Source organism: Bos grunniens, chromosome 12 (assembly GCF_055505025.1).
Source record: "Bos grunniens cultivar Pamir isolate PY7600 chromosome 12, Bosgru_T2T1.0, whole genome shotgun sequence".
Taxonomy (NCBI): Eukaryota; Metazoa; Chordata; class Mammalia; order Artiodactyla; family Bovidae; genus Bos; species Bos grunniens.
Window position 1 is genome coordinate 73,018,956 of NC_141176.1, and position 13,698 is coordinate 73,032,653.

General features: G+C 41.4%; 1 protein-coding gene across 1 annotated transcript in view; it reads left to right on the forward strand.

Moving 5' to 3' along the window:
* LOC147361892 (ATP-binding cassette sub-family C member 4-like) overlaps nt 1–13,698 on the forward strand; it is a 111,719-nt gene that overhangs the window by 38,264 nt on the left and 59,757 nt on the right. Inside the window, exons 9-11 of the mRNA XM_086330217.1 lie at nt 1,753–1,854; nt 4,108–4,197; nt 5,973–6,164. Coding sequence (XP_086186343.1) covers nt 1,753–1,854; nt 4,108–4,197; nt 5,973–6,164 — 384 coding nt within the window. The remainder of the gene's footprint in view (nt 1–1,752; nt 1,855–4,107; nt 4,198–5,972; nt 6,165–13,698) is intronic.

The following is a 13,698-nucleotide window of genomic DNA, read 5'->3' on the forward strand; positions in this document are numbered from 1 at the left end:
TGTCAGCAGGGTCAGGATCCCTCTGAATCCAATAAGGGAGCACCCTTTATTGCCTCTGTTAGGTTTGAGTGGTTGCAGGCCAAACTTGGCATTCCTTGGCTTGTAACAGCCATCACTCCAGCCTTTCTCTCCATCAGGTAAGCTGTTTTCTATGTGTAAAGCTGTCTCTGCATTTCTCATGAGGACTCCAGTCTTACTGGATTCAGGGCCCACACTACTCCACTGTGATCTCACTTTAATTGATTACATTTACAGCAACCATTAAAAAGCAGAGACATTACTTTACCAGCAAAGGTCTGTCTAGTCAAAGCTATGGTTTTTCCAATAGTTATGTATGAATGTGAGAGTTGCACTATGAAGAAAGCTGAGCGCTGAAGAATTGATGCTTTTGAACTGTGGTGTTGGAGAAGACTCTTGAGAGTCCCTTGGACTGCAAGGAGATCCAACCAGTCCATCTCCATGGTGTTAGAGACCCAGACTCTTTCTCTTCTGTTATCCCATCACATGTGACCTCGACCCAGCTGGCAGCCCCCAAGGCCCAGGCCTTGGAGTGGAGGAAGGTCCTGGTTGCTGTCACTCTCCACTGACCTGGATTTGGTCGCATGGCTGCTCCTATCTGCTCGGGAGTCTAGAAGCAGAGGACCTCCTTCCAGGCTGCCAAGTGCAGCTAAAATCCAGGGTCTGTTACCTCAGAAGAATGAGAGCAGATTTCGAGGACAGCCAGCCATCTCTGCCCCATGTTCACCGTTCCGGGACCTTGGGGAGTGGGAATGGTCTAAGTTGTGTGTTCAGTATCTCTACCCCTCTAGCTTTTCTCATTGAATTATGTCTAGCATTTGCAAGGCAAGAGGGATGTGTTTGTCAGCTTTGTAGCAATTTATAAAACCTTGTCTTATTCAGCTACTTTGCATCGATTGACTGCCAAGTGGTGTAGAAGATAACAAGTGGTAGGTGCGGCCATTCCTGCTGCAGAGGAGGGGGGCACCAAGTAAGGACAAGAGATAGCATTTTTGAAAAGATGCTTGTAAAATATTTTTTAAGGCATAGAAACTTAAGAGTGTTTTCTTTTTGGAATGATGACAAGCAGTGATATGGATTTGACACACATGAGGAGAAAAGCGTTGAGTACAGGGTTTGCACTCAGAGTCTCTGTCATTGGTCTTGTGTTCCCAGCCTGTCCTGTGCCACCTGATTCCTGACGGCCTGGGAAGGGCCTTCCTCTCTGTGTTCCTAACAGTGTTGCATGGTGCTTGGCACCTGGTGGGATTCAGTTAATATTTATGAAATAATTTCCTACTAGCTCACCTGTTCATTGTTGGTAACACAGAAGTAAAACAATAGAAATGTCCAGGTTCTAAATGCATTGGAGTTTGAAGCCATATTTTCTTCTTAGAAAGGAACCAGTACACTTGTTGAGAAAGTAGCAAAGATAGCCTCATGGCCAGGAATTCTTTATTATCTGTTTTATATATTCACACTCTCTCACACACACATACACATATACTATATATATGCTATATTTTATATATATGCTATACTGTATTATATACTTAGATGTATACATACTATAATAATAATGTATTACATACCATATACTATTTACTATTTCTCAGGTGAACCAAGACCTAATAAAATACAGCTATAAAATGATAGGCTGTATAAAATTTTTATTGCAAATTTCAGAGAAGCAGTTGTTTTGTTTGTGCTTTGTTCTTGCAGTATAAACAATATATGTTTTGCCTTTTTCTGTAGAACTTTCTGTTACTTGATGAGATGTCACAGTGCTACCCTCAGCTGCCATCAGACGATAGAACGATTGTGGATGTGCAGACATTTACTGCTTTTTGGGAAAAGGTAAGAATCCTTTCATTCCAAAATCGTGACTGCTAAAAGACAACTGTGATATAGATTTATTGGAGAATTTTGAGATTTTACACATACTGTAAAATATGACTTTCTCATTTACTGAGAATATGTTATAAAAATTCTCAGAATCAGGAATAAGGTTTACAATGAATGGAGATTAAATGTAAAATCAGCCTGCGGCATTGGACATGTTGCTTTTTTTCTCATTTTCAAGAAAGCTTTCAATGTATTAGCATGTGTTGAGCTTAAAGTATGTAAATTCTTTTAATTTTTAGTTTATTTTTCATTATGTTTTATTACAGAGTATTAAATAGAATTCCCTGTGCTATACAATAGGATCACCTTAAACAAAAGATATAGAACGTAAATACATCTTTTCTTGAAAAGTGAAAGTTGCTCAGTCATGTCTGACTCTTTGTGACCCCATGGACTATACGGTTCATGAGAATCTCTAGGGCAGAGTACTGGAGTCGGTAGCCTTTCCCTTCTCCAGGGATCTTCCCAACCCATGGATTGAACCTAGGTCTCCCACATTGCAGGCAGATTCTTTACTAGCTGAGCCAGAAAACCCAGATCTAATATTCTAGGCTGAAGTGTGAAGTGTCAGTCGCTTCAGCTGTGTCTTAGTCCTTGTGACCCCATGGAGTATAGCCCACCAGGTGCCTCTGTCCATGGGAATGGATACCCACTTCAGTATTTCTGTTGTTGTTGTTGTTGTTCAGTAGCTCAGTAGTGTCCAGCTCTTTGCAACTAAGAGAACTGCAGCATGCCAGACTTCCCTGTCCTTCACCATTCTCCTGGAGCTTGTTCTCAGGTCCATCAAGTCAGTGATGCCATCCAACCATCTCATCCTCTGTCATCCCATTATCCTCCTACTTTCAATCTTCCCCAGCATCAGGGTCTTTTCCAATGAGTCAGCTCTTTGCATCAGGTGGCCAAAGTATTGGAGCTTCAGCTTAAGCATCAGTCCTTCCAATTAATATTCAAGATTGCTTTCCTTTAGGATTGACTGGTTTGATCTTCTTGCTGTCCAAGGGAACTCTCAAGAGTCTTCTCCAACACCACAGTTTAAAAAGATCAATTCTTCTGCACTCAGCCTTCTTTATGGTCCAATTCTCACATCCATACATGACTACTGGAACAACCATAGCTTTAACTATATGGACCTTTGTTGGCAAAGTAATGTCTCTGCCTTTTAATACACAGTTTAGGTTTGTCATAGCTTTTCTTCCAAGGAGCAAGCATTTTTAATTTCATGGCTGCAGTCACTGTCTGAAGTGATTTTGCAGCACAAGAAAATAAAATCTGCCACTGTTTCCACTTCCTCCCTTTCTATTTGCCATGAAGCGATGAAACCAGATTCCATGATCTTAGATTTGAGAATGTTGAATTTTAAGCCAGCTTTTTCACTCTCCTCTTTCACCTTCATCAAGAGGCTCTTTAGTTCCTCTTCACTTTCTGTCATTAGAGTGGTATCACCTGCATGTTTGAGATTGTTGATATTCTGTCAGAATTCTAGATTCCATTTTGTGTTTCATCTGGCTTGGCATTTTGCATCATGTAGTCTGCATAAAAGTTAAATTAGCAGGGTGACAATATACAGCCCTGACGTACTCCTTTCCCAATTTGGAACCAGTCTGTTGTTCCATGTCTCGTCCTAACTGTTTCCTCTTGACCTGCATACAGGTTTTTCAGGTGATAGGTAACATGATCTGGTATTCCCATCTCTTTATAAATTTTCCAGAGTTTGTTGTGATCCACACTGGTAAAGGCTTTAGCGTAGTCAATGAAGCAGAAGTAGATATTTCTCTGGAGTTCTGAGATCCAACAAATATCAGCACTTTGATCTCTGGTTCCTCTGTCTTTTCTAAACCCAGCTTACACATCTAGAAGTTCTCTGTTCATGTACTGCTGAAGCCTAGGTTGAAGGATTTTGAACATTACTTTGCTAGCACGTGAAATGAGCACAATTGTGTGGTAGTTGGAACGTTCCTCTGTTTGTATGGGAATCTAGTCAAAGAAGGAACCTTCCTAAAGTTAGCTAAAGCTGCCTCAAATCCCCAAAGAGATAAGATTTAATGAAGAGACCTCCAGAACACAATATTTTAAAACAGGAAAGAGAAAAATGTGGGTTATATTTTGCATATCAGTTATGTCGACTATTGTTATCTTTTCCCCTTTGTAAAACAATTTGTGTTACTTTATTAAAATGGGTACATTTTTATAAACTTTAATTTGTAGACATCAGAGACCCCAACCCTACAAGGCCTTTCATTTACTGTCAGACCTGGTGAACTGTTAGCTGTGATTGGACCTGTGGGTGCAGGAAAGGTAAGTTGTGATGCCTTTTGTCAGCTTGATGCAATTCCACAGCCCCTGTTCAATCCTCAGAGTGGAGCCCAGAGCCAAGTGTGACTCAGTTTGAATTGAGTGTGTCTAGAACAGTGTTTCTCTAGTGTTTCCATGAAATACTCATTTTACAAGAAGGTTCTGTGGCAAATAAATCAGGATAAATACACATTGTCTTTTTTTTCTTGGTGCTTCACATGGCCCAGTTGCAAATTGCTTGTGGGGAATTTGGACATCTCAGTGAAGGAAACTGTTTATGTGACAGATGTTCAGAATGGACAGAAACAATGAGGACTCCTTTTCATCTTGTGGCCCCCTCCAGGAAGTCTGGAGGTCATAAAGCTCCTCCCAGAAACTTTGAGTATTTCCTCCTGTGCCTTGATGTGATCCTGTCGGTGCACGTGCAGCGAATGTGCAGCCACGTGCTGGAGATAAAGATACAGACGGAGCAAGACCCCAACTCTCTGCCTTTCAGAGGCAACCAGGTTCTGGGGCGAGACAGACATGCAGACATATTATTTCAGCCCAGTGTCGTGAGCGCTCTGATGGTGTAGATACATACCACGTCTCTGTGATGTTGAAGATCTGAAGGAAATGTGCACATGCACAACAAACAACAACAACAAACAGCAAAACAAACAACAAAATACAGAAATCTACATGTGGGATGTGGGGTTCCCTGCTGGCTCAGTGGTATAAGAGTCCACCTGCCAATGCAGGAGACACAGGTTTGATCCCTGGTCTGGGAAGATCCCACATGTGGAGCAACTAAGCCGGTGCACCACAACTGTTGGGTCTGTGCTCTGGAGCCTGGGAGCTGCAACTGCTGAGCCCATGGGCTGCAGCTGCTGAAGCCTGCCCACTAGAGCCTGTGCTCCTTAATAAGAAAACCCGTGCACTGCAATGAAGGCCCAATGCAAACAAAAATAAATAAAATTAGAATTGTGGTACAGCAGAAACCAACACAATATTGTAAAAAATAAATGAAAAAAAAGCTCAAGATAAATAAAATTATTTTTAAAAATGTGGGAGTGTGTACACAAAAGGGTGATGATCTCCTCTATGATAGACTTTTGCTCTGCAGACACAGCCCACTTCAGAGTTCTTTCAGTTAATCATCTTTTGATATATTCTTCACACATAGCTTTTTAAGAACAAGTATTTGTCAAGTAAAAGAGACCCAGATGCAGGAGCAACTAAATTAAACATCAGATATAGAAAATATACATCCTGCTGGGCTGCTCTGTTAGAGAAGGATGTTAACATTCTTAATTACTCTTTCCTGAGTAGAACTTCATCTGAAGGATACTTGGGCAGAGTAGATTGTTTATACTGTTGTTGTACTATATTCCCTGGTGGCTCAGATGGTAAAGTCTGCCTGCAGTGTGGGAGACCCAGGTTTGACTCCTGGGTTGGGAAGATCCGCTGGAGAAGGAAATGGCAGCCCACTCCAGTATTGTAACCTGGAAAATCCCATGGACAGAGTAGTCTGGTGGGCTAAGGTCCATGGGGTCACAAAGAGTTGGACATGACTAAGGGACTTCACTATACTATTAATGTATTCCTTATCAATCATTGTTTTCCTTGACCATTTGTGTTATTTTCTTTTTTTTATCAACTGCGAGGGCCGTACTTTATCCTATTGAAGGAAAAGGTTCTATCCTGTATCAAGCACCAGGGTGGGGTCGGCTGTGCTGCGGGGCATGTTCCGCCCTGAGTGCTGCCTGTTCACATGTGTGTGTTGCCGTCTGTTTCAGTCATCACTGTTACATGCTCTGCTGGGGGAGCTGCCCCTGAGCCAAGGGAAGGTCAGCATCCACGGGAGGATCGCGTATGTCTCTCAGCAGCCCTGGTTGTTTCCAGGAACTGTGAAGAGTAACATTTTATTTGGGAAGAAATATGACAAAGAACGATATGAAAAAGTAATAGAGGCTTGTGATTTGAAAAAGGTGAGTAATGACGTTTGAGTTGCGTTTACTTGAATTTCAAATAATGATAGTGTTGATTTTAAACTACAAGGTTTGTCAAAAGTTCTTTTTAACAAAATGGAAAGATTTTTTAATGTTGCTTAATTTTTAAAGTTGCTCTTCTGGGTTTTTATGCAGGCATATTTACATATGCTGTCCTTTTAATGTTTATGGGATAATGACACTTACAGAATACCTTTGCCGGGAGGCGGGTGTGGGGCGGGGATTGTTTCATTCTGTGAAGTTTCATTAGCTTTTAACTTTTTTAATGGAAAGCTATAAAAATTTACAAAAACAGAGAGCACAGTGTAATGAACCCTTCATGTACCACCCCCAGCTTCAGCCAGAATCAGCTGGTGGCCAGTCTCGCTGCATCTCTACCCCTGCCCTCTGCCAGCCCCACCCCCACCCAGAGTATTGAGGAGCAGATCCTAGACCTCAGATTAGTTCATCTGTAAACACTTCATTAGTTTTCTGTAAAAGATAGTAAAGCCTTTGGGGAAAAAAAAATCACTATATTTCACCTGAAAAAATATATTTCACCTGAGTATCATCAACCTGCTAGTGTGTGTTTGCATGTTTTTGATTATCTCACTGAGATATCTCCTTCAGCACTGTTTGAACCCACATAAGGTCTGCCCCTGTACTTAGCTGATGCTTCCTTGTTCCCTTTCAGTCTGTGAGTGTCTCTCTCCACTTCATTTTTGACTTGTAATTTATCATTTAAGGAAACAGGAATGCTTAAACATTTCTTTTTAATACTGCATCATTTCACTGAGGGGGATTATTTTCAGAAATGGCATTGTGTTTCACAGAAATGGTGAGATGAAAGGTTTAACTGTACGTTGGGATTTAAATAAGATTGGTGAATAAATAATGAGAACTAAACTGATAGGAGAATACAATTTGGCAAAAAGAAAGGGAAAAAAGTAAATAACATTAAATACTGTGTTACTCTCTTGGGTTATAAAATTCAGTGAATAATAGTGTTAAAGGGCTCCCCCCCACCCCCACCCCTGGGTTCTGTTCAGTGCAGTCTGGAATCCCACTGTTCTCTTGTACTGTGAGGAGAAGACAGGGACAGAGCTTCAAAGGTGTGGTGTTGAAGACTCCAAACCTGCTTTGTGAGGAAATGGTAATTCTCCTCAAAAAATGACTTGAACATCATAGGTTATATCAGGTGAGTGCGTGCATGCTAAGTCACTTCAGTTGTGTCCGACTCTGCGGCCCTATGGACTGTAGCCTGGCAGGCTTATCTATCCATGGGATTCTCCAGGCAAGAATACTGGGTTGGGTTGCCATGCACTCCTGCTGGGGATCTTCCTGACCTAGGGGACAAACCTTCGTCTCTTATGTCTCCAGCATTGCCAGGTGGATTGTTTACCACTAGTGCCAGCTAGGAAGCCCTGTATCAAGTAAGTAGCATTTTACAATGATGTGAACGAACAGAATTGCTTGTTTAATGGGCTTGTTTCTTTATTCTGTGTTCTTGTTCATGGGTGATTGTATGTTTGCAGAAATGATGTCAAATTAGCAGGAAAGAGCTAGATTTTTATTAAATGGTGTAGATTCCATGTAAGAAAAGAAGGGACAGCAAATGTAGAACAGTGAGAACAGTAGCTCCCATTTATTAAGAGTCCATGTGCAAAGCCTTTTTCTGTCTTTCACACGTGCACATGCACACAGATAATTTAGATTTATGAGTTATTCATTCTTTATGAGTGTCTTCGATACTCCCTTCCTCACTTTATAGTTAGTATAACTGAGGCCTGGAGCAATGAGACACCTCATCTCTACATTTGCAGCTCAAGTTCAGATCCCAGGGAGCTGATGCTTTGCCACAACCTCGTGGGGTGACTAGACCAGTAACACGGGCAGTGTTCTGGGGCTTTACCCTCCCTGGGGCAAGTGTGCAGCACAGACTCTGGTGGGAAGGGGACCTGCAGGACTGGGCTGCACAGTGATTCTTCTGTATGTGATGTGACGTTTCTATAAACATGGACTGCTCTCCTGTTCTTGTGCATAGTTGGGACATGGAGTTTGGGCCTCTCATGCTCATTCCATCCTTGGCAGGAAGGGAGGCCCAGAGTGGAGAAGCAGCGGAGAGGAGAGTTCTGGCCCCAGCTTCATCACTTGCCTGCTGTCACTCTGGACATGTCCTGTTACCTGGCTGGACCTCTGACGTTTCTGCAGCAAAGTGAGAACATTGGGTCAGAGGGTTTCCAGGAGGTTTTGTTGCTGCTCTGAAATGTCGTGTGTGACTCCAGTTAATAAGAGGTCAGCAAGGTCTTTATGATACCTGAGAACTACCTAGTAAGTTAAGAGAGCCTCTGCTTGTCTCCTTTTGGATTCCAGGTATCAGAGGATGGTCATAAGGCAATCACAGTAAATAGTAGCGTCCTGGAGTTTAGTCTGGCCTGTAGACACAGAGACAGCATGTGTGGTAGAAAAGGCTTGGCCAGGCTTCCCTCATAGCTCAGTTGGTAAAGAATCCACCTGCAATGCAGGAGACCCCAGTTCGATTCCTAGGTCGGGAAGATCTGCTGGAGAAGGGATAGGCTACCCTTTCCAGTATTCTTGGGCTTCCTTGTGGCTCAGCTGGTAAAGAATCCACCTGCAACGTGGGAGATCCAGGTTTGAGCCCTGGTTTGGGAAGATGCCCTTAAGAAGGGAAAGGCTACCCACTCCAGTATTCTGGCCTGGAGAATTCCATGGACTATAATGGGGTCGAAAAGAGTTGGACAAGACTGAGTGACTTTCACTTTCACTTTGGAGAGAACCAGTCCTGGGTAGTAACTCCAGATATTTGTCTCAATTTCCATTCTTATTAAATGGGGGAGGGTTGGGGTTACTATAAAGACTACAGAAAATGCCTGTGAAATGTAAACAAACCAGAGTTTCAGTTAATGGTTACTATCGGTATCATTCTAACCTTTTCCTCTCTATCCATTTATCCATCCATATAAATATAACAAAGATTTCTCCTTACCCCTACATCCCCCACATCCTGGAGGAAAAGCCATAAAAATGCAACATTTATTTTTTAAAAAATATTTATTCTAATTGGAGGATAATTATAATATTGTGATGATTTTTGCCATAGATAAACATGAATCGGCCATAGGTATACATGTGTCCCCCTATCCTGAACCCCCCTCCCACCTCTCTACCCACCCTATCCCACTGGATTGCCCCAGATTACTGGCTTTGGGTGCCCTGCTTCATGCATGAAACTTGCACTGGTCATCTATTTTACTTATGGCACTGTACATGTTTCAATGCTATTCTCTCAAATTATCCCACCATCACCTTCTCACCTGAATCCAAAAGTCTGTTCTTTACACCTGTGTCTCCTTTGCTGCCTGCCTGTAGGATCTTCATCACTCTCTTTCTAAAAGCAACATTTTTGTATAACATATGTTAGTAGCAACTAGATGTATTATACTAGAACTTATTGAAGTAGCTATTTAAGTTCATTGAGCTGAAAATTTTTCTGTAACAAAACAGGGAGACATGAAGTAATCAGACTGTGATGTTGATTCAGGCTAATGACATCAACTCCAAGGTCTAGGAGTCAGAAGGTTCAGGAATTGAGTTCCAATCATTCTATTGACCAGATGTTTGGTTTTGGTTTTTTTGATCCTTACAAGCCTGTTTATTCATCTGTAAAATGGAGATAGTAAAACTATCAACCTCATGATGTTATTTTGAGGATGAAATGTGGTTATCATTTTAAAGCACCTGATTGCTAGGGACCTAACAAGTACTCTGTAAATGAGTTTTAAAATAAATTAATTCTCAATTATAAGCTCATCCAGATTCTGGAAAATTATATCTATAAAATGTGACATGTAAGAAAGAAGTATTTAACTTCTTATGGAAGAGTATTTAACTTCCATTGTTTAAGTTGATATTTCTATAGGAGCTCTATACATAGTACATTATGTAAATCAACAATAACAATATCCTGTTACCCAATATAGTATGTAACATTTGTTACATGTTATCCTTAAGGCATTTGAAAATGTTTAGTGAACATATATTTAGAGGTACCAAATTGATAAATTCTAGTTTAATATTTTTCCACATAGATCACTTACTTGGACATTTCTTTTCAGACTGCTTTGACAATCATCAGATAATAAGTTTGTTGATACTTATATGTCTAGGTATAGAGGCCTTCAAGTCTTGAGTTACTTTATTGAGTTGTCTTCATTTCACATATACCTTCAGTCACCATCTGGGCAGCATGATGTGAAAAAGAAGAAGGCTCTAAACTGACATGAGCTGGTTCAGATTCCAGCTCTTCTGTTTAACAGCTGAGCAGTGATGTGACCTCACTCACTCTCAGTTTCCGCATCTGTGAAATGGGGCCAGCACTTACTGTGCATCTTGCTGTGAGGATTAGAGATAATGAGCATCAGGGTCCAGCACAGAGCTTCATGCACAGATCTTACCCTGCAGGAGCTGAGAGAAGCCATGTGCACATGTACAAATAATGGAGCAGAATAAGATGGTCCTTCATGAGAGATGAGAGCCTTGGGAACCCAGCAGGAAGAGAGATGAGTGCAGGATGGTTTCATGGGAGAGTGTGTTTTGGGTGAGGCTAGAAAATGGTCAGGATATTGATAGACCGTGAGAGAAAGAGCAATTCCAAATGAAAGAAAAGCTGTGAAGGAAGCAGGGCCTCCTGCTGTTTGACTCTGGAACCCAGCCGTCCTCTGCCAGGGCCTCACATCTGGCCCTCATTAACCATTTCAGCAGTCTGCTCCATGGTGCTTCTACTGTAAGTCTCCACCATCGCTGAAGGGCCCTTGATGTGCTTCTGGATGGATGGCATCAAACCAGCATTGTCTTCTCCTAGTTTGCCTCTAGTTTGTGTGTCTGCTGTTCAGTGAGAATTGGTTGAATTCTTGGGCTTCCCTGGTCACTCAGACAGTACAGAATCTGTCTGCAATACAGGAAGACCTGGGCTCACTCCTTGGGTTGGAAAGATCCCCTGGAGAAGAAAATGGCAACCCACTCCAGTATTCTTGCCTTGGAGAATTCCATGGACAGAGGAGCCTAATAGGCTATAGTCCATGGGATCACAGAATTGGAAAACAACTGAGTAACTAACACTTACTTACTTAACTTTGAGGTAACAAATATGAATAAGAACACTTTCTTGTCAGTGGAAGAAACTGTAATATATGCTCAACTCAGGCTTTTCCCCTTTAATCTAATCAGAACAAGTTGGTTGACAAATCAACTCTACTTGGTTTTACTTCAAAGCCTCCAAAATGTTTTTCCCCTAGTGGCTTGTTCATATATAATTTTCAGAGTCAACAACACAGTCAAAGTATTACTACCAGACTCAGAGATAATTTCTTAGGTCCTGGAAAGAGAGACCATGAATGCTTTTTCTAGAATGTGGTTAAGATTGCTGTATTAAAATGTGGTGCTATTTTAAGAAGAAAACCATTTGACCAACATAAAATCAAAGCATAAAAACTAAGCGGAACCGTTTGCAAGGACTCTCAACAGTGAAAGAGAGGCCAAGTGATTCTATGTGTGGGCATGAGACTGAGAACATAACATAGCTCATTTTTTCAATGAAAACCCAAAGCAAGAGATGGTATTAATTTCTGAGCTCAAGAAAGAAAGAATGGGAGGTAATTATAAATTATCACAGCAGAGCACTTGCTGCCTTTCATCAGATGCACCTCCATTAAGATTTGAGTGAGTGGGGAACCTGTCTGTGTCTGTGTCTTTATGGTTGTCAGGGAGGGTTATGATGGAGTCTCTTTCTTCCATGGTGGTCATGTGCTTTGTAGGTTATGATTCACACTGTAAACAGGGTCCCACTGTTGGCTTGGTGAGAAAATAGGAATCAGTCACCGACAGCAACTTATAATCAACTCATGTCCATTTTTCATTTGTGGAGGTGTTCACACAATTCTTTAGATTCTCACAGCGTCCTTGAGTTCAGTGACTCTGGTTTCTGCAGCACATTCTATAGAAGAGGAAAATGAGACTTAGGGAGGTCAAAGGACTTGTTTGTCATGGTGGCACCAGTATGCTACTTGCTTTTCCCCCAAATTTGCTGCAGTAGAGACAGAGAAGTGAGGACTTCACCTGCAGAAAGGGACTGCTGTGCATCCTAGGTTGAGGCATGGGGGGTTTAGTAGATAAAAACTCCAAAAAAACCCTGTCTGTGACAGAATGTGCCAATTGATAATTGCAGGCAACCACAGACTTCTAATGAAATACCATGTAACTTAACTCTAAGGCAGAGAACGAGGGATCAAATTCCCAACATCTGTTGAATCATAGAAAAAGCACAAGAATTTCAGAAAAGCATCTACTTTTGCTTCATTGACATGATAAAGCCTTTCATTGTATGGATCACAAAAAAGGGTGGAAAATTCCTAAAAGAGATGGGAATACCAGACCACCTTACCAGCTCCCTGTGAAACCTGTATGGAGGTCAAGAAGCAACAATTAGAACTGGACATGGAACAGCGGACTGATTCCAAATTGGGAAAGGAGTGAAAGGCTGTATATTGTCACCCTGCTCATTTAACTTATATGCAGATTATACCATGTGAAATGCCAGTCTGGATGAAGAACAAGATGGAATAAAGATTACTGGGAGAAATATCAATAATCTCAGATATGCAGATAACACCACCCATATAGCAGAAAGTGAAGGGAAACTAAAGAGCCTCTTGATGAATGTGAAAGAGTAGAGTGAAAAAATTGGTTTAAAACTTAACATTCAAAAAACTAAGATCATGGCATCCAGTTCCATCACTTCATGGCAATAGATGGGGAAACAACGGAAACAGTGATAGACTTTATTTTCTTGGGCTCCAAAATCACTGCAGATGGTGACTGCAGTCATGAAATTAAAAACGTTTGCTCCTTGGGAGAAAAGCCATGACAAACCTAGACAGCATATTAAAAAGCAGAGGCATTAATTTGCCAACAAAATTCCATCTAGTCATGGCTATGGTTTTTCCAGTAGTCATGTATGGATGTGAGAGTTGTATCATAAAGAACACTGAGTGCAGAAGAATAGATGTATTTGAACTGTGGTGTTGGAGAAGACTCTTGAGAGTCTCTTGGACTTCAAAGAGATCAAACATGTCAATTGTAAAGGAAATCAACCCCAAATATTCATTGGAAAGACTGAAGCTCCAATACTTTGACCATGTGATGGGAAGAACTGACTCATTAGAAAAGACCCTGATGCTGAAAAAGATTGAAGGCAGGAGGAGAGGGGATGACAGAGGATGAGATGGTTGGATGGCATCCCTGACTCAGTAGACATGAGTTTAAACACGCTCCACGAGATGGTAAAGGACAAGGAAGGCTGGAGTGCTGCGTTCCATGGGATCACAAAGAGTCAGACACAACTGAGTGACTGAACAACTTCTTAAGCCTGATTTCTATCGTGTCATTTTGGGAATGTATTTGTCATCTATTCTCTTTTTTTTCCCATGGTACCCTGGGGAAAATAGGCTGATTTGTC